At 37.6% G+C, this 21,563-nt stretch overlaps 2 protein-coding genes across 2 annotated transcripts; one reads left to right on the plus strand and one right to left on the minus strand.

The window, feature by feature from the left end:
* Window positions 1-177: 177 nt before the first annotated feature.
* On the plus strand, window positions 178-3,845 carry LOC110441682. Its single transcript, XM_021484890.1, has 4 exons — window positions 178-585; window positions 1,542-1,642; window positions 2,032-2,079; window positions 2,384-3,845. The coding sequence occupies exons 1-4, from the start codon at window positions 456-458 to the stop codon at window positions 3,668-3,670; spliced, it is 1,566 nt and encodes a 521-aa protein (XP_021340565.1). The 5' UTR covers window positions 178-455; the 3' UTR covers window positions 3,671-3,845.
* Window positions 3,826-19,809, minus strand: LOC110441683 (collagen alpha-1(VII) chain-like). Its single transcript, XM_021484892.1, has 7 exons — window positions 19,198-19,809; window positions 17,343-17,370; window positions 12,526-12,682; window positions 12,019-12,310; window positions 11,143-11,269; window positions 10,730-10,783; window positions 3,826-4,660 (listed from the first exon to the last, which is right to left on the minus strand). The coding sequence occupies exons 1-7, from the start codon at window positions 19,243-19,245 to the stop codon at window positions 4,113-4,115; spliced, it is 1,254 nt and encodes a 417-aa protein (XP_021340567.1). The 5' UTR covers window positions 19,246-19,809; the 3' UTR covers window positions 3,826-4,112.
* Between the last annotated feature and the right edge of the window lie 1,754 nt (window positions 19,810-21,563).

Below are 21,563 nucleotides of genomic sequence, written 5' to 3' on the forward strand. Positions count from 1 at the left end.
CTATAAATAGTATATGTTAACATCAGCGTTTTGTATATATGTGGGTACGAAAGTCCTAACCCTGCTGTCAAATTTTCACACATCATCAGTAATGACATCATTCTTTACCATTATATATTAACCCGTAGCTACTGCTAATTACTAAATGAGCTAAGACGTTAGTAGGAATGAGGGACTTTTACTGGGCCTATTACATCAGGTGACAGATGGGATTCTCTGGCTTAATACCACACCATCACACCTTATTTTAGGCTTGTGTATCAAAGGACAGCTTGGTGACGTACATACATGCCTTTACCTTAGTGTGAAGTGAGTGTGCTAAGAAAAGGATTCTAACTATACTACACAATAGAGATGTCTACGTAGAAACGGCTGCCAGACCACCTTTAGACATAGGATGTAGCTCTCCGTGACGGACTTGTAGATTTGTAGTCAGATTTACTTTCCTATAGAAGATGTTTCTGTCCAGGAAAGGGTTGTGGTTCCCCCTATGTGTAATACTAGTATATGCCTCTATTGGGTCAGTGTGGTCCACCAAACAGGACGACGATACCATTGGCAATGCATTCGGAAGTCTTTTTAAAGGTACGTGTAAGATTGGCTGCATTATCTATCCATTTAGAAATTAATCTTGTAGTTGGTTATTTGTATTTCCTATTTGCTTATATACGTATCTTAATGTTGTTTTATTTTATTGAATAACTGCAAGGAACACATTCCTATGGCTCCAAGCTAGAGGATAATTTGACGTGTATTCAAAACTCTTCTGCGAACATGATATCGATGAAACTAAAACATTAACAAAGACAATATCTATAAAGAGAGCCTTCAAGTAGTAGAAGGAGAATACCACCAGGTGTTTCGGAAGTATAAACATCTTCAGCTTCGTCGACGACACGCGCTATATAAATGTGATTCTATTCCAATAATGTCATGTTCTCAAAGTGAGAATCAGAATACTGACAATGAAACTAAAATGCACACAAATGAGCGTCATCAAAAAGAACGATAGTCATTCATCTAGAAGGAAACAGATTATTTCCCAGTGACGTCTTGATGGCGATCACTAAACCCGTCCATAGATTTCATTAACATGCGTCTCTCGAATCCTGTGTTGTAAATTTGTCTGTAAAACCGTAGGGGCGTTATCATTAAGAAAGGGAAAGTTCACGATCAAAAATTAAACTCCTGTAACAAATCGCATAGCTTAGGAGAAAGCTGTCATTTTTTATCAAGTAAGTAAAGAGAGGGGTAAGAAGAGTCTGTGGTATCGATGGTTTCAAGGTCAGGGAGGTATATACGTATAGAATAGCAGAAACTGTATGATACAATATGAATCATGTCTGATCGTCTCAGAGCAAATGTTTTTGCCCAAAGTTTATTTCTTTTTGTGTTGATGTAGCCTTGGCCTTTTATAGTATCTCATCATCTGGACTTAGATTTTCTATGATACCATTTTGTTTTGATGCGTTGGTGTTTCGATTTTTTAATGTTATCCTTGTGTGTTGGAAAAGTGATGTTATGATTTATTTTTCGTTAAGCGATACTCAACGTGGTGAAGTCTCAATTTGAGGCAACAAAGGACTTTGTTCCAGGACTCGACACGGCTGGCGGAGAGACATCAACGAACGACACAGATCAGGTGTGTTTTGTAGTATTGACGTAAATAATATGCGAGAGAAGTATAGAGCAATACAGCGAACATTAGGCTTTTTTTCTAAGAGGCATAAAAGTGTCGCAAAATTCAGAACTGTAGGAAAATGTTCTGTACTTTGTTCAAATGCTAAAGTAGACATAACATAATCGGTTTGAACTGGGCAGCTGCTGGTGGTGTTAACAACGGATTTAATAGGGAAACAAAGAAATGGCTTTCCTACTGCATTTGCCTCTTTTTTTTTGAAGATTGTTTAACCATGATTTTTTCTTGTCATCATGAGTTGCTATTGAACCATCTAACGGCGTAACTTCTGTATTAGATATAAACAGATAAGTATAATAGCACGTATCAAGTCAAAAGACTAACTTTTTCAGAATGCGGGAGTCAATGGAACTAAGGGAAAGGACAATAACGATGTCAAGGTGAGTGAAAGCTTACATACAATTAACAATAAAAAAAAATGGTAGACGATAGTGCACACAGGATATACTATGCTGTAAGTGGTGACAAAGAAGTGAAGCAAGACACAAGGTTGTCTGTGTGTGTGTGTGTGTGGGGGGGGGGGGGGGGGGGGANGGGGGGGGGGGGGGGGTGCAAATATTCCATGTTTTCCAAACGAAGGAAACAAAGAAAGGTGAAAGTACGTGTGTTTTTATTTTTATGTTTAATTTGTTTTTTATTTTTCATTTTACAAATTATTCTAATGTGTCTGTTCGTCTTTTCTAGCAGGTTGATATGAAAGTGGGTATGACATCAAAGAACGTTTTCGTAAATGATAAGTCGTTTGTCCAGGGGTCGACTTCCTCTCCATCTATCCATGAAGATGTTTCATCCACGACAGAAGCAGAAGATCACAGAACATTTACGGAGGGATCGATTGAAAGTACTATTCATAGACCCGGTCTACAAAACCAGGATCAAAGCGTATCGGAGACCGGTGATGAGGATCAGGCCTTTGTTCCAGCTCACCTGAGTCAAAGTGTATCGGAAGAATTAAATCCTGATCAGGCGTCCAGTCAGAAAACTGGTGATCAGATGGCAAACCAAGCCGATACAACAGTTCAAATGACAGCTGATGAGCATCAGTCAACTTATACTGAGGAGGCTGTAGGGAATAGTAAACTTCCCGGTGTGTCATTCTCGAGTGCCGAAGCCTTATCACAAGAACAAAGTCTACCAGGAATGAGTGGGGTTCAGGGAGCAGATGCATGGCCATTCCAACCCGATGTTAAAGAAATGTTAGGAGTTCTTGAACAAGAGATAATCGAACCAGTGGATAACTTAAACAGCAAGTCAAACGATGGTGATGAGGAACTAGATAAAGCAGGTTACGTCCACGCAAACAACATGACGGAAGTAGAAGTGTCCACCACTATCGAGACATCAGCCCAGAGCCAGAGCCAGTCTCTAACCGACGATACAGCACAAAACCCATCGAATGTAGACGTTCAATATCAAAGTCAGGAAACAGAAAGGAAAATGCCGAATCATGATGGAACTGAGGATGGACTATCCGAAACATTTTCAAATAGTATCGAAAACCCTGAAACAAATGACTCAAATACGACTGGTCTTATTCTAGATGATAACCTGGCCTCGTCGGACGGATTCCAAAAGGTCGGAGGAAATAATGGAGAAAAAAGTCTGTCTGATTCATTACAGGGATTACCTGTAACGAAGGAGGACGGAGGGGACATCTGGCCATTCCAACAAGATATCGGGGGTATGGTTCACACTTTGGAGAAAGAACTGGACCAGTATGGAATGTCTCCACCAGAAAAACCAGGTCAAGGTCATGATAACTTTGGTGAAGAGGAACTAAACAATGATAAAAAGGTAGAGCAATCTAATATAAAGATTAAGGACGGAAATACCCCGGCAGGCAATGTGGAAACCCATTTAAGTAACGAAGAAAGTGTTGATCAAGAGAAATCACAGAGCCCTGGAGGACCTAAAGACACCAAAGGATCTGATGAATCTAATACGCTACTTCGTTTGGTAAATACTCTATAACAACAAAGCGGAGGCACAAATAAACAAATGCTTGGTCAATAGCGCAAGTCTTTATGCTGGATTTTCTTTCCGTAATATTGAAATTTGCTTCCAAATCTACCTAGTGTAGACAAATGTCTGTAACATGCGTGAACCAAATACAACATAATGCAGTATTAAAATATGAAATATTATAGACGAGTTTGAATAATTTATTCAAAGTGACAAAAATCACAAAACGGTGCATAGATCTACAAAATCAAGATAGGTTTGCTATCATTAATATTAAGTCTTAACCCATGAAACCGTTTGACGTATTTCAAACAGCTGTGTAAAGGCACCCACTGCCTAAATGAAAGCATACAGTATCTTGCAGTGTGGTAGGAATGTCACATCTTCCTGCACAACCCAACGTTATCAAACATTATTATTTACACCTTCTCTAAATAATGTTACTCAATCTTTAGGATATTGCACATAACACTTTCCCTCTGACGTCATTGATACTTTCGTAACGATCCACATGGAAGTAGTTATGACCCCCAGTTGTCAGACTCTCGGCTTGGGTCTTGTTCACTCTGTCACCAACACCAATAACGTAGAGATCAATCTTCTTAAAGGCGGCGTATTTTTGTTCCTTCTCTGCCTGTGAAAGTTCGAGGTTTCTTAGAGTTTTGTCCAAAAAAAGGAAACCGACTTTATTCCTGGCGCGTCGATCGAACTTAAGACGCATCTTCTTCATGATAGAGTTGGAGGCTTTGGTGGAGAGCGATTTGAGCCCGTGGTCTATTTCATCCGTGCTGTGTGCATTGTCAATCAAGGCGTCGCCTCTACCATTTTGTACATCACATTCTCCGCCGGATATTACGGAGACAGTCATGCGCTTTGACATCTTCGGAAGCTCGGCAAACATAGTATGGATGAACTGGAGGATAAACTTGGCGTTCTCCGTCCCTATAGCTGTGATGTCAAAGCCGAACACCAGATTCAAGGCGGCCTTAGGAACACACACTGTCAACAAGATATACCAGTATATCATACAGTTTGTAACTTAACCAAATAATAAAATCATATATAAATATTACATACTATCATTAAGAAGATATGTTAACCGCAATCACAAAATGACAAATGAAAAACAAAAAGGTCAATGTCGAATGTGATGTTTAGATCTACCGAAAGACGACCGTCAACAATCCAGTACCAAAAAACGCGTGATCGTCGGGGTGCTTGTAATTATAGGTGCGTTCGATTACCTAACACGTGACCAGTCAACAGTTTCAAGTGACCAGTCAACAGTTTCACGTGACCAGTCAACAGTTTTACGGTGACCAGTCAACAGTTTTACGGTAGCATACATTAGCTATAGTTCGTTTGGTGAATTGTCTGGGAAACAGTCGAAATTGATTAATATGCATTTATATAGCGAGTCAGGTAACAATATTTAATGATATCTTAGATTTTAAATAAACGACATGCTTTCCTGGGCTGGAAAAGAGACATCATGACAGAATCATGGCAGGAAACTCTTACCCGACTTGTTTCACCTCCGGTTTTTGTGTTGGTTTCTGATGTCATCTTTTTTTGAATATTTCATTTTTTGATTTAAAGAGTTAACACATCAATTATGAGTATTTATGGTTTGGTGATGGTTGGGTATCTTACCTATATCTTCATTACCGTCCACCACTGGACGGAGGGTAGGGGCTGGGGTTGTGACAGGCGGCTCTATATAAACATCTTACCTATATCTCCGTTATCGTTTATCACTGGAGGGAGGGTAGGGGCCGGAATAATGACAGGCGGCTCTATATAAACACCTGACCTATGTGGTATCTGTCTATTGTATATATTCAGTCAGGTAAAGGGACATAACTCGTCCATACTCGCCATCTCTTATATGGGAACTCTCCAATGTGGAGTCAATAAAATATGTTGAGTGTAATGGAACACATGTGTTGACTGGATCTAATATGTACAAGAACGAATCAGGTTCAATCCGGGGATGGGCAAGTCATCCAAACATATGAAGCACGTTAGATGCTTCAATTGGCGACGAGGATAAAAACTGTATACATTTAATTGGTTAAAATGGCGACATACATGGAAATTGGAGGTATTCCAAATTTTGATTGCCACGGAGATTCGTCCGCCATTTCTCAACGATGGAGAAAGTGGAAAAGGGCATTCGAACTGTTTGTTGTGGGCAAGGGTATAACAGATCTTACACAGAAAAGGGCGTTGTTACTCCATTGTGCCGGGATGAGAGTGCAGGAAATATTTGACACACTCGCGGACACAGGAGAAGATACAGATTACGACAAGGCTGTACAGAAGCTGGGAGAGTACTTCGCGCCACAAGGAAACATTTCATTCGAGAGACACCAGTTTCGGCAACTCAAACAGGAGTCTAGTGAGTCAGTTGAACAATTTATAACGAGGTTACGCGATAAAGCCATGACATGTGAATTCGGAGATGGTAAAGACGACCAGATCCGTGATCAGGTTATCGACAAGTGTAAGTCGACACATCTACGGAAGAAATTTCTGGAAAAGGGAGGAACATTGACCCTCACAAAAATGCTGGAAATGGGTAGAGCGCATGAAGCAGCAGAGAGACAGGCAGCAGTAATGCAGGAAGAAACTGTACACGCAGTTTATGAGAAAAGGAAAGGACACAAACCAGGTTACCAGGGGGCTGACCGTTTCAATACAAGTAGTCAAGGTAACAAATCTCAAGCATGCTTCCGGTGTGGGAGACAGGGACACTATTCAAAAGATAAGGAATGTCCAGCCAGGAATAAGAAATGCAATAAATGTCATAAAATGGGACATTTCCAGAAGTGTTGTAAGACAAAGGGAGGTAATCCAGGGAATGGCCGATCACAGGAACGTACGGTGAAATATGTACAAGATCAGGATTCGGTTGAGTTAACTGACTACGTTTTTAGTGTTGTTAAAGAACCAGTTGGAGAACAGGTTAGTGTGATAGTTGGAGGTGTGCCAATATCATTTACTGTTGATTCAGGTGCAGGTGTTAATATGATAGACCGAGAACTCTGGGAAAGTCTGAAAAAGTCAAAGATAAACTGTGTAAGTAACAATACTGACAAGAAATTGTTTGCTTATGGAAGTACCAAGCCACTGCCTTTAGCAGGATGTTTTGAGGCTGATGTCATACTTGGAAACAAGATGGTACCTAGGGTGATGTTTTATGTTTTGGAGGGAACAGGCCAACCACTACTAGGCAAGATGACTGCTATAGAATTAGGAGTTCTACATGTGGGTACTGGGCACATTAATTCCGTTGAACATGATATCAGTAAGGCTGAACTTATGAAGAAATACCCTGAATGTTTCACAGGAATTGGGAAATTGAAAGACTATCAAATGACTATAGCACTGGACGACACAGTTACGCCAGTTATTCAACCATTGCGGCGTATACCCTACCATTTACGTGACCGACTTGAGAGCAAAATACACGAGCTGGAGTCATTAGACATTATTGAGAAAGTCGAGGAACCCAGTGCATGGGTAAGTCCAGTTGTTATTATTCCCAAGTCAAACGGGGATATTAGACTTTGTGTTGACATGCGAAGGGCCAATGAAGCTGTAATTCGTGAACGGTATCCGATACCAACTGTAGATGAAATACTACAGGACCTGAATCAGAGCAAGGTTTTTTCAAAACTTGATATTCGCTGGGCGTATCACCAGATTGAGCTAGCCCCAGAGTCACGTGGTATTACAACATTCCAAACTCACTTAGGCATGTATCGGTATAAACGACTAATGTTCGGGATCAGCTGTGCCCCTGAGCTCTACAACAAAATCATACAACAGGTTCTGAGAGAGTGTCCAGGTGTCAACAGTATATTTGACGACATTGTTGTTCACGGAGAAACACAGGGTGAGCACAACAAAAACTTGGACAAACTGTTACAAACCTTACGTGAGAAGGGCTTGACATTGAATTTGGACAAATGTCAATTTAATATGTCACAGATTACATTCATGGGACATGTACTTTCAGAGCATGGAATCAGTCTCGACGAGGACAAAGTCAAAGCGGTCGTGAACGCGAGACAACCTTCAAATGCTGGAGAAGTAAGAAGTTTCCTAGGCCTAGTCAATTTTAGCTCCAGATTCTTACCCAACCTGGCAACTGTATCTGAACCCTTACGACAGTTAACCCGAAAGGATGCACCATTTAATTGGGGTCCAACTCAGGAACAGTCTTTTAAGAAACTTAAGGCGATGTTGTCAAATGCATGTGTTTTGGGATATTTTGACCCAAAAGCCAAGACGCAGGTTATCGCTGACGCGTCACCTGTGGGATTAGGAGGAGTGCTAGTACAGGAGCAGGACAATCACACACGTGTAATTTGTTACGCGAGCCGTAGTTTGACAGACATTGAGCGGAAATATTCACAAACCGAGAAGGAGGCCTTAGGACTGGTCTGGGCATGCGAAAGGTTCCATATGTACCTATATGGACAGGAATTTGAACTTGTTACAGATCACAAACCTCTACAGTTCATTTTCTCACAGAAATCCAAACCCTGTGCTCGTGTAGAACGCTGGATTTTGCGGCTACAGTCCTATACCTATACTGTCAAGTATATACCTGGATCTCAAAACATCGCAGATTGTTTGTCTAGATTGATTTCAAAGTCTTCTGATGGACCATCACATCATGATACTGAGACCTACATCAAGCAAATTGCAGAGTACTCAACTCCAGTTGCTATGACAACACGCGAAATCGAACGCGCCTCGGATAATGACCCGGAACTAGAAGCTGTTAGAAACTGTATTGTAAACGGCAAGTGGTCAGAGATTCCCTACAAAGAGTATCTACCTGTAAGGTCTGAACTGTGTGCTATAGGAAAACTTGTGTTACGTGGGACGCGGATTGTGATTCCCAAGTCGCTGCGTGAAAGTGTACTGAACGTAGGTCATGAAGGACACCCGGGCATAGTTGCCATGAAACAACGAATACGATCAAAGGTATGGTGGCCTAAAATGGACATACACATTGAAAAACATTGTCAGTCATGTTATGGATGTCAGTTGATGGCTAAACCATCAAACCCTGAACCTATGGTTAGGACCGAGCTACCCTCAGGTCCTTGGCAGGATTTGGCTGTGGATTTTTTGGGACCTCTCCCAAGTGGTGACAGTTTATTTACCTTAGTTGATTACTACTCAAGGTGGGTCGAGGTCACTGTGATGAAGTCGACTACTACTGACAAAGTCATCGCAAGTCTGAAAACTACATTTGCCACTCATGGGATTCCAACTTCAATCCGTACAGACAACGGTCCACAATTTATCAGTGAAGAATTCAAGCAATTTTTACAAGAATATGGTATAATTCATAAACGTACCACACCACTATGGCCTCAAGCCAATGGTGAAATTGAAAGACAAAATCGATCCCTGTTGAAGAGACTCAAAATTGCACAACAGGAACAGAAGGATTGGAAAACAGAGTTACAAACCTATTTGATCATGTACAGGTCTACACCCCATTCAACCACAGGAGTGAGTCCAGCTCAGCTGTTGTTTGGACGCGAAATTCGAACAAAGTTACCAAATCTTCAGGATTACACAAGTACCGGAGATGTTGAAATCAGAGATCGCGACCGTGAACGGAAAGAAAAAGGAAAACTGTACGCGGATGAAAGGAGAAATGCTACAGAATCTGTTTTGAACCCAGGTGACCTTGTATTGATGAAACAAAAACATGTAGACAAAATGTCGACAAACTTCAATCCAAAACCATTACAAGTACTTAGGAAACATGGTAATAGTGTTTTGGTAGAATCAGATGGAGTCCAGAAATACAGAAATGTAACACATCTGAAAAAGTTCATTAGGCCAGAATCTACTGTGTCTAGAAACAGTGATAGAACCAATGAAAATGTGTCATACAAAACTGTGTCAAATTCTGAAGTCCCTAACTTGGAAATATCCAATGAAATTGAGAATACTGATTGTGGTCTAGATGATGAGGATAAGATTGATCCGAAGTCGAGGGAGGAAAAGGTACAGACCCCTACATGCGAATCGCGCCAACAAACTTTTCCTATGCGACAACATAGGCCAACGCGAGAAGTTAAACAACCAGTGAAATTTCGCGATTTTGTCATGACATAGACTTGGATCACAAAAGTATATCGAACAAAGTGCTTTATATGTTTATTTAGTCAAGTTTTGATCAGAAAAGTTTGTTTAATTACCAGTAAACACTGGGTGTGATTTTTAGTTTAAAGTTGAACATTGAACAGTTGAACGTTGAACACTTGAACACTTGAACATTGAACACTTGAACAGTTGAGTAGTGAGCATTGAACACAATTTAGTACAGTTCATGCCAGGAACAGTTTGGAAGTACTTATGATTAATTGGCATTGTATTAATTACTGTAGAACATTTCATATTATTATAATTGATAAGTTTAAAGAAAGAGAAAGGTTAATTTTCTATAAATATTTCATTTGAGATGATTAATTCTTTAAGAAAAAAAAAAGAGAAGACGGAATGTGGTATCTGTCTATTGTATATATTCAGTCAGGTAAAGGGACATAACTCGTCCATACTCGCCATCTCTTATATGGGAACTCTCCAATGTGAAGTCAATAAAATATGTTGAGTGTAATGGAACACATGTGTTGACTGGATCTAATATGTACAAGAACGAATCAGGTTCAATCCGGGGATGGGCAAGTCATCCAAACATATGAAGCACGTTAGATGCTACAACCTATATCTCCATAATCGTTTATCACTGGAGGGAGGGTAGGGGCCGGAGTAATGACAGGCAGCTCTATATAAACACCTGACCTATATATCCGTTATCGTTCATCACTGGACGGAGGGTAGGGGCCGGGGTAGTGACAGGCGGCTCTATATAAACACCTGACCTATATCTCCATAATCGTTTATCACTGGAGGGAGGGTAGGGGCCGGGGTAGTGACAGGCAGCTCTATATAAACATATTTCCTATATTTCCGTTATCGTTCATCACTGGAGGGAGGGTAGTAACAGGCAGCTCTATATAAACATCTTACCTATATCTCCGTTATCGTTCATCACTGGAGGGGCCGGGGTAGTGACAGGCGGCTCTATATAAAAAAAAAACGAACAATAAAATACGAAATGAAGGTAGTGATCAGTTCCGCACATTGACAACGACATTCTTTCATGCAGTGCAAAACAGACCGGAGTTTGACAACAAATGACTTTCAAACGTGATTGTGTTTCGAGATTACTTCACTTAACACTTTGACGTCGATTACTCTAAGCATGTGTGTGTCATCAAATCCGATTGCTCCACTAACTTAAACTTGTATAATACCGAACTGATACTAAAGGAACACTGGTAGTAAGTGTTTAAATTCAATTCGAATCAAGCAACATATATTACAAATAATGATCTCTTGTAAACAATAAGAAATAAAACGAGAAACAAACGTAATTTTACGTTTGCATGCTTTGAAAGCAAGCTCCGATTTGATGGAGTTCAGAACATCGAAGTTGGCGATCTGGAACATGTAGTTCTTAGTCGGTTCACTGGCAATGTCCGTCAGTTCCTGAGTGTCGACGCTCATCTGTAAGTCAGTAAAATAGAACCAACTTAGTCTACAGCTTACTAAACTAAACAAGGACTTTAACTCCATTAACGGAAACAATACACCAAGAATTGAGAACACAAAAACACTAGAAAATACATAATGGTCCCAACGAAAAACAAGGGCAATTAAAAATCATAAACAATTGTTTGAAAATGGTCTGAATTCCCAGTACTATATAAGACACTCGTCAGGAAACCTCCTGGTATATTAAATAAGTATCTTGGTTCACTAAGAATCTGAGAAAGGTTGAAAATGTCTTTCATCAACCTAGATCCTGAAACGGCAATAAAATGGACAGCCACTTCGGAAGATGGTCAATAGTGATACGAAGTCAGGAAGCACGTGTTATTATCTTTGTTTAGTTGGTGCATTAAGCATTAATGGCAATTTCGACCATTGAGGCCTCATCCATGATACTGAATTCAAAACAATGAAAATTAATCTCAAAATGTTCCGAGGTATATGTAGATATACAGCAAAATGGAAGAGCGCCTTACATTGTTTTCATAATTACGTTACAAACATTACAGATCGCACTCTACAGATCGGTGACCAGGGTAACCAGATATAATGTTTAATTACAGATCGGTGACCAGGGTAACCAGAGATAATGTTTAATTACAGATCGGTGACCAGGGTAACCAGATATAATGTTTAATTACACATCGGTGACCAGGGTAACGAGAGATAATGTTTAATATGTCAACATAATGGGACGTGCTTACGTTGCTGCCGATTCCAATAACAAACACAGTTATCCCCCTTCCTTTGACTTCCATGGCTTCTGCCTTGGTTTTTGCCATGTCATACGACATGCCGTCAGTGAGAACGATCGCGATATGGGACACTTCCGGTCTCATGACACCCGGAATAAAGACGTCGGTCCAGAGGCTGTGTAAGGCGTCGCCGGTATGTGTACCTCCACCCTGGTATCGGATGTTGGATGAGGTGAGACGCTCTAGAACCTCGTCCTTATTCTTAATCTCACCAAGACCCATTTCCTCTATCACCTTTGTACTGTGGTTTCAAAAGATACAGTTTACAAATGAAACGTCACGCTGATAGCTTTAAATCAAAATCAACGTCATTTAGTTAGTAGTGAACACAAGCAAGCTAAAAGTTCTAGAAAACGCATTTAAAGACATTAACTTAACAAAATTTGTTTTATTTTTCTTATGCAACACGTATCCAGCGTTCCAATGTTAAGAACTGTAACTGAACACGACACTAACCTGAAGCTGATGACGCCTACATGCGTCCGCTCCGCGCTGACATCAAAGATGGAAATGACACCTCTGGTGAAGTTGATTTCTTTCCGGAAGTCTTCATAACTGATACTTCCGGAAGTATCAAGGACGAACATGATGTCCGCCGCTTTCCCGCCGCATGCTGCGGAATACAATTAACACAAGATGACCAAAAGAGGAAAATAGGTAGTTTGTACACAGAATTTAATTTGATTTCTATAATTATAAATACGTTTTATAATTAAATGTCAATATTTTGGTAACTTGCTTAATGACGATTGTTATATATTTATTTGATCATGGACAAAAATACGTCAAATCAAAACAGTCACCTATTGTTCATCTTTAATACACTAAATATAATCCGAACTTAATGTCGAAGAGTAATCAGGAACTGACGTCACAACAAACAAAACACACAATGAACCCCCAAAATACTGAGGCGAAACCAAGTCCGGTACAAATTGGTTAAACAATTGAAAATAAGACATGCTAAATAAATAGTAGTTAGAATATAGTTATAGGGGTTGTTTTTGTCCACTATCAAAATATCGAAAAGTGGCATCTATCAACTAGAAGATAAATCATAATCGATATTAATGGTGTCGAGGATTATGCTACAAATTGTTGAAACAACAAGAGGAATGCTACCTTGTTATGTTTTTAATGTCAGTTCAATTTTTCTGGTGGTTGACTCTACTTGTGGTTGGCCGTCGCCTTGTAGCGTAATTTTTTTTCCAGATATGGCTGATATGAAAGACTTTTAGCCCAAATTTGTACATTTTTATCAATGAAAAGGGTTGTTTCCCTTTTCGCTGTATACTATGTTTTTCTTTTTTTTACCATGAGCACTACTGTTGAGTCCTAAGTGTACAAGACGGCCATAGGGTGGAGAAAATGTGTACATTGTTTGAATTTCTGCATCTTCAAATAGGTACTTCCTTTCTTCATATTACTAGTTATTATTTTCCGAAAGTATGTATTGGAGTATGAATGAAGGACTGTAGACCGAGTCAACATTAAAATCTTTGAGAACATGCTAGAATAAAAATCGCATAATTACACGAAAATTAAGTGTTTAAGACCAAGCTTTTAATTCTTTATACCTTTAGGACTACTGAATAGCCTGTAATGGATAAAATGACCGTATGTTGTAGTAACTATGATTGTTTGGTTTCAATTCTTAATTTATATAGTTGCTTCTTTACTTTGTATTTCTAGATAATTACGTTCGTATTTTTAGAGATAATTACATTTGTATTTTTAGAGATAATTACATTTGTATTTTTAGAGATAATTACATTTGTATTTTTAGAGATAATTTCATTTGTAGTTTTAGAGATAATAAGATTTGTTTTTTAGAGATAATTGCATTTGTATTTCTAGAGTATTTCATTTGTATTTTTAGAGATAATTACATTTGTATTTTTAGAGATAATTACATTTGTATTTTTAGAGATAATTTCAATTGTATTCTTAGAGATAATTACATTTGTATTTTTAAAGATAATTACATTTGTATTTCTAGAGATATTTACGTTCGTTGTTTTAGATATAATTACGTTCGTATTTTTAGAAATAATTACATTTGTATTTTGAGAGATAATTACATATGTATTTTTAGAGATTAATACGTTCGTATTTTTAGAAATAATTACATTTGTATTTTTAGAGATTATTACATTTGTTCTCCTAAAGATAATTACGTTTGTAATTTTAGAGATAATTACATTTGTATTTTTAGAGATAATTACGATTGTATTTTTAGAGATAATTACATTTGTATTTTTAGAGATAATTACGTTTGTATTTTTAGAGATTAATGCGTTTGTATTTTTAGAGATAATTACATTTGTATTTTTAGTGATAATTACGTTTGTATTTTTAGAGATAATTACATTTGTATTTTTAGAGATAATTACGTTTGTATTTTTAGAGATTAATAACGTTTGTATTTTTAGAGATAATTACATTCATATTTTTAGAGATAATTACGTTTATATTTCTAGAGATAATTACATTTCTATTTTTAGTGATAATAACGTTTGTATCTTTAAAGATTATTATGTTTATTTTAGAGATAATTACATTTGTATTTCTAGAGATAATTACATTTGTAATTTTAAAGATAATTAGATTTGTTTTGTAGAGATAATTACGTTAGTATTTTTAGAGATAAATACATTCATATTTTTAGTGATAATAACGTTTGTATTTTTAGAGATAATTACATTCATTTTTTTAGAGATAATTACATTTGTATTTTTAGAGATAATTACATTTGTATTTTTAGTGATGATAACGTTTGCATTTTTAAAGATTATTATGTTTTTTTTAGAGATGATTACATTTGTATTTTTAGTGATAATAACATTTGTATTTTTAGTGATAATAACGTTTGTATTTTTAGAGATAATTACATTCATATTTTTAGTGATAATAACGTTTGTGTTTTTAGAGATAATTACATTCATTTTTTTAGAGATAATTACATTTGTATTTTTAGAGATAATTACATTTGTATTTTTAGTGATGATAACGTTTGTAATTTTAAAGATTATTATGGTTTTTTTAGAGAGAATTACATTTGTATTTTTAGAGATGATTACATTTGTATTTCTAGAGATAATTGCGTTTGTATTTTTAGAGATAATTACATTTGATATTCAACAGAAGTATGCCAGGATCAATGTAGGAATATACAAAACAATAGAAAGGGTAAAGAAAAACTTCTTTAGTGAGTTGGGTGTAAATTGTGTATGTCAAGTGAATGAGAGTATCGAAAACCTCGAAAAATACAGAGTATGTAAGAAAGACATCAAGGGAATATCGATTAGTGTCCTCTATTTATAGTCGCGGTCCTAGTTTAACTTACAATTGATTAAACAATAGTAAAATATGACCAAAGTTAATATTTCAACGGTGACCCTGGAAAAATATGCAATGATAAAAAGACCCAAAAAAAATCAACTGCAGTATGTAAAAACCAAAGACGGGAAAGCAAGATTGTTACTATCAAAAAAGGAAAAGCTCACGATCGAAGATCGAAATACTCATAGTTATTAAACAGGTGTAACAATCGAGGTCGAGATAAGTTAATGTAAAATATGTATAGTGTCCTTAAATTCAGAAGGCAGTAGAAAGTAAATCTCATATTTGAAAATTTTGTATTTATGTATAAACACATGAGACACAAAAAAATGTCCAAACTCACATTATATAAGTTGTGGTACATAAGGTTTGTTATTCGATCCTGGACGATAACATTCTTTGTTAACATAGTTGTTCTGTAGTGTTTAAAATGGAATCAATATTAAGCGGCAATCAAGCGATATTTCGGCTAAGATCTCATTCACGATACATTAACTGACGTATCCCTTGTTGATTCTCCGGATCCCATAGATCTAATTACTGTTTTGTGGCCCAGATTAGCCAATACTAATGGATCAAGAGTCCGCCATTAGTTACGTACTTCCTAGCGGTACAGACCTCTGTATGTATTCAATGATTAGATTGTATGTTGGCATTACTAACACACGTCCAACAAACCTTCCTATTCTAATCTAATAACATCATGGTTTGTTCCCAAAACATAATGTCGGAGATAATACGGTCACCCAACTGAAGTCCTATAATAAACGGTTTTGTCGGTAATATCCATAGGTTTTACTTATAAGAGTCATCAATAAGAACGTCTAGTATAACATATGGTCAGGACTGAAGAACTCATTTTTCACTATAACAAATTAAGAAATGATAACCAGGACAGAGGCAAAAAGATAAATAGAACCAAATAGGCACAACATTGCCGACATTTGAGGACGTGAACTAAAGTTGTTATTAACGGGAAGACAACTGAGGATATATCAAATTTCAAGGAAAGACAATAACAGGAACGACGGAGATAAACAAACGGAATTGATACAGCAATAACAAAAATATAGAAAACATAAACCATGTCCGAAGTTTTAGGTAAAAGTCCTTGCTGTTAAAGTATCAAAAGCAAACGTAATGCTTGTAAATAAAACAAACGTTCACAACGAAAAGAACACATGATAATTATTTGGAAATGATTATCTCATCCGACGATCTGTTCACCGTGCTCCAATAACTGATTCCACAACACGTGTATTGTTGACGTTTCCGTCAAAAAATAACAAGATGATAGCTAATCTTAATATCAGTCTCTCCCTCTTACGGACTTAACGCGTCACAGTTGACTCGCTATCTTATACTGTACCGTGTTTCTACCTCTGTTCTCGCTATGGGCACGTGACATTACTTAAGATTTGACCTAGATTTACATGATAGGTGTCGATGATGAAACAGAAGACACCATTCCAGAACACCTGGCCTTATTCTCTTTGTGATTTTTCAGGGTTCTCAATGTAAATCCACACAACAAACAACAATAACAAAAACATGATACGGCAAAAAATAGGCAGCAATCTACGGGGATGAAATATACACCAATACAAAACAGAGAAAATTGTGTTTATAAGCAAGAGAGATGAACAAAATTGTATTGGCAGATCAACAAATTAAATCTTAACAACACTTACTTATCAATTATTGTATTTTTTCTTTCACCAACATGGACATTTTTTTCCGAAATTGTATAAGAATAAGAAATTCCTTCAATACAACAAATAGGCAAAGTAACGTTTAGTTGGTCAAATATTACGTTAATGAAAGTCATTGCAGCTAAGCATCTTAGTTCATATATTTTACATTGTAGCACTTTGTTCTATAATTTGTAATTGTTGAAGAGTTACGCTATTTACAGTCGATACGTCACTCACCTTGAACGTCCGAATCACCGCCAGCATGCTGTAATATATAACATGGTGTAAGTCGTAATGTAAAACACTAGGCAGTGATTTAGTACAGCAATCTCACTGTAATACACACTAATGGTCAATGACATATCCATGGTATTTCATTTAATCAACGTATTTCGTATTTGTGTCTGACTAATGTAACTGACCTAATATTACATACGCGGCTAAAATCAGGACGAGAGAAGCTTGATAAATCTGAAAAGATATGTCGATCCTTTTACTTGATTGGACCAAGATCATTACAACCTCAGAACTGTTATTGATTTGTTTGTCAAGAGGTCGCGAGACAGCAAATAAGTTAATTGGATTTTTGTTATATCTTAGCTTTCCTTTGAATAAATTGCAATACATAATACTAACGATACAATAAAGTATGCATGAACCATTATAAGAATGCTACCTGACCGAATTCCTGTCATACTAGGAAAGACTAATCTTCAAGATTTGACCGTTAAACTTATATAATTACCAAAACAAATCATGGGCGCAATCCTGTTTTCATGTATAAAAAGGTGCCATTAAGATGATCTTTGCCAATTAAGAGATAAACGTGACCTCAATATTCGTTTGAAGTCACCATGGTTAACGCGACCAACTGCGTAGTTGTAAGGAATTCAAAACGCCAGAATTTAAAAGTATCAAGAAATTCCACCAGATACAATCATCAAAGGGTAGGTGGGGTGAAAAGTAGACTTTCAAACTTTCAAATAGTTTACTACATCTATATTTACATACGCTGCTATGCCGAGCTGTTACATCGAACGGTAACATCTTTATCACCGGTAGTGTACAACTTAATCAAAAACATGTCAACTCAAAGACACGAACATGTTACCACACTTTGGACGCCCTATGACCCCCTCAAATCCCGGAACTCTTTAAAGTAACAAATGAAATAGAAAAAAAAGCATGCAGCGTCAACACACAAGAACAAAACCAAAACCGTTAGTAAATATGGGTCTACAAAAGCAGGCACCAAGGGGACACATTGTAACCCTACAAAATACTGTGGAGAATCATTGTGCTTTGAAAAGGGAATGGACGTTTCCGGTACCATATGTGGGTCATAATGTCTCCTGTACTAGATCCTCTACCGCGTTCCTGGTACGTTTTAACATCATGTTATACGTTAGACAAGTCTACACATCATGTTATATGTTAGACAAGTCTACACATCGTGTTATATGTTAGACAAGTCTACACATCGTGTTTACATAAAACTCTTTCTCGAACTGTTGGACCTCATTGACAAGTTTTCCTAATAGAAATTAAAAAATTTAGTTGTAGAAGTAACGATAATCATTCAAAGAAATCAATACTTTTATCTGGATTAGATACATTTTACATTGTTTATTTTTTACGTTTAAGATAGTGGTTTTGATCTTGTGAAAACAAACAACATATATAGTGCTGTAAGGAGCCAGGGACCACACAAAACTGCTATCTACTTTACATCGAAATGTAGCCACTTTTACACAATATTTTACATCATAATTCATTAATTAATAATGCAAGTGAACTGCCAGCACTACTGTTGCCGGGAATTTTTCGCTACATTTTCACTTTTGCCTTTTTATCATTACAGCGAACATAACTTAACAACATAATGAACATGGTAATCAAATATATAGGCGAAATTAACACTGGGCGAACATGGATTTCATGGGCGACTGGCGAAAGTTTGACTGGGCGAAAATTTCCCGGTTTACAGCTGTATATAGGAAGGGAAACAAAAATGCAAATCCTTCTCAAATTAATTTGAAGCATTATCTGCATTATGTTGTTGATTCTTTTTGTTGAAAACAAAACAACTTACCTTCAACAGCTGCAAAGTACACAAAAGTAAAACATACAAATCCATCATGATGTCTGGACGGTAAGTGCCGATCTGTCCCACTGTACAACTGTTTATCAAGTTGAACGCGTGCTCTCAAACTGTACAGAACAGGTCCGGGACCACAACCCTTAGAACAATATTAACTTACTCGTGACGTAAAACGAATCTAGGCGAATCTGACGCGCGCTAGAACTGTGTAGACTGAAGGGCTCCAAAAACTCTAACGCTTACCGCAGCAGACAAACTTTTAACAGAGCAAACCGGTCAGAGCTTTATATATGCGATATCACAATATGTTTATGAATATTCATGAATAAAAAATTCGATCGACTCCAATGACACATCATTTAATCCAATAATGTAACTTCCGATGATGTATTACCCTACTGTCCTTCATTAGTGATCTAACTCCACGTGCCTCGCCCAGAACCCCCAGGGACCTTCACATCCCATGTTTGAGTTCGTCGCTCCGTTTCCATGGTAACCATAGCTGTAGAATCCGACCTTTACGTTTCCATTGTATGACCCCTCTTCTAGAACAGGAAATTAAACGCAGGCATGACGAGATGAACTGCACCATGACGTCCTAGACGTCCACCTCGGTACGGGATAAAAACCACGTGTTAAATTCAGGATTAAAAACAACTGATCATGCCGCCGGCGAAATAAACTAATTGTTTACTAATGCCCCACTATCGCTAATAGCCTGGACATTTTTATCAACTTAATCATTTGTTATCAGGTTTCAGTGATTCGCGAACCAGTAAGTGGAAGTTCTCGATTACTCTTCATTTATAGTGTAAGTGGTGTATGCCTGCCATTAGCACCAAATATTGAATATGGAATTAGGATAATAAGCCTGATTTTACATCTATATGAGTATAAAATGGTTCCTTCTATATACGATTGTAGGCGCCTAAATAAAGGGCAATAAGTTCTTTGACGAAATAAATATGATTAAAACCAGAGAAATGTTGGTGTAATGAAGGAACTATTGGCAATATTGGGATAATAGAGTAATCTAGATACTCAATTTGAAATGATTGTGCTGTTTTTGTTCTTGTCACGAGATTCAATTTGCATACAAAAAAATGTTTTTGTGCGACAGAATAATTGGTTTTTACCATGCTGACAACTTCAGTGCAAACAAATCATCGTTGACCAGAGTGCCATGCATTATACAGTGACAATTATACTGACGTACTACATTATACAGCACCTCAACATCTCTGTCGCAACACACTCTGTAGCCAGAACTTGTGGCTTGAATAATGTGTGCAATCGCTTGACCTTTGACTCTTTACTATGACCTTGACCTTTATCGTACATACCGGACAGTTGTATGTGACCAACCGTGGGTTTATCTGCCTGTGGCCAAAGTCAGTCCGAAATGATTGTCCGCGTGAATATTTGACCTTGATCCAGGGAATACACAACTTGTTGTTGATTGAAGCATACAAGACAGATTGATAGCATTGGGTAATTATGCCCAGGGGTACGTACAAACCACTTAACGGTTCCGACACATCGTGGACTGTGACTCGTATGGTGAACCCAACTTCACTTCCGATCTGTTTAGCTCCATAATTACTGACACTTATAACAGCTTTCAGTTATTATTATTATTAAATGTGCCCCTACTGACTCTTTTGAGTCCATCACTGGTCACCTTAGTAAACAACACGACAATGCCTACAGAGCAACGCTCTAGGAATTTGAAGCTAATGTGTTTTAACTTCCATACATTCACTCCGAACAGAAACGCTTTTTGGCTGGATTCAAGCCCCTTAATTGTATATTTGGCAATGAAACATGACTTCAGTCTGCAGTGACCGTTAATGAAATATCCCCGGTAAAGTCCGACTCTGAAGTATATCACAAGGACAGGTAAATTAGCATGATGGAGTCGTGCTAGAGCAGACATAGAGAGTGACCCTTTACGCTTGTTGCAAAACGTGACAAGAAATCGCTGATTGTAGTGTCGATGAACACTGCCCAAACAGCACTTTTCACCACGCAAAGTAATTGTTTTATGTTGTCCAGAACATATGCCACTAAATAAATCACACCATATGGATTTATGGAGGCACCAGCCTATCAAACATTTGAACAAGGGACATATTCTCACACTATAGCCGACAGTCAGAGTGGATTCAGGAAGATATGGTCATGTGACATGCTGATTATTTTCGCCATTCTAGATTTTGCGAAAGGGTTAAGAAATGGTGAAGTGGGAAAGACAAACTTCATCTTTGCTTGGTACCATGTGAGTGTCTTTCCTTGAAACTCCATCATTATGTCGTCAGAGGCAGCATTCCTGAGAGGATTGAGGTCGTCTTATCGCA

Source organism: Mizuhopecten yessoensis, unplaced genomic scaffold, assembly GCF_002113885.1.
Source record: "Mizuhopecten yessoensis strain PY_sf001 unplaced genomic scaffold, ASM211388v2 scaffold716097, whole genome shotgun sequence".
Classification (NCBI taxonomy): domain Eukaryota; kingdom Metazoa; phylum Mollusca; class Bivalvia; order Pectinida; family Pectinidae; genus Mizuhopecten; species Mizuhopecten yessoensis.

Bases quoted from the DNA above. Each gene is read 5' to 3' on its own strand.
- LOC110441682 (XM_021484890.1), top strand. From the start codon at position 456: ATGTTTCTGTCCAGGAAAGGGTTGTGGTTCCCCCTATGTGTAATACTA. The intron at 586-1,541 runs GTACGTGTAAGA...TTTTTCGTTAAG, and splicing joins ATTCGGAAGTCTTTTTAAAG to CGATACTCAACGTGGTGAAG. The intron at 1,643-2,031 runs GTGTGTTTTGTA...TAACTTTTTCAG, and splicing joins CAACGAACGACACAGATCAG to AATGCGGGAGTCAATGGAAC.
- LOC110441683 (XM_021484892.1), bottom strand. From the start codon at position 19,245: ATGATGGATTTGTATGTTTTACTTTTGTGTACTTTGCAGCTGTTGAAG. The intron at 12,311-12,525 runs GTTAGTGTCGTG...TTGAAACCACAG, and splicing joins GTAGGCGTCATCAGCTTCAG to TACAAAGGTGATAGAGGAAA. The intron at 4,661-10,729 runs GTAAGATGTTTA...TCTTGTTGACAG, and splicing joins GAACGATAACGGAGATATAG to TGTGTGTTCCTAAGGCCGCC.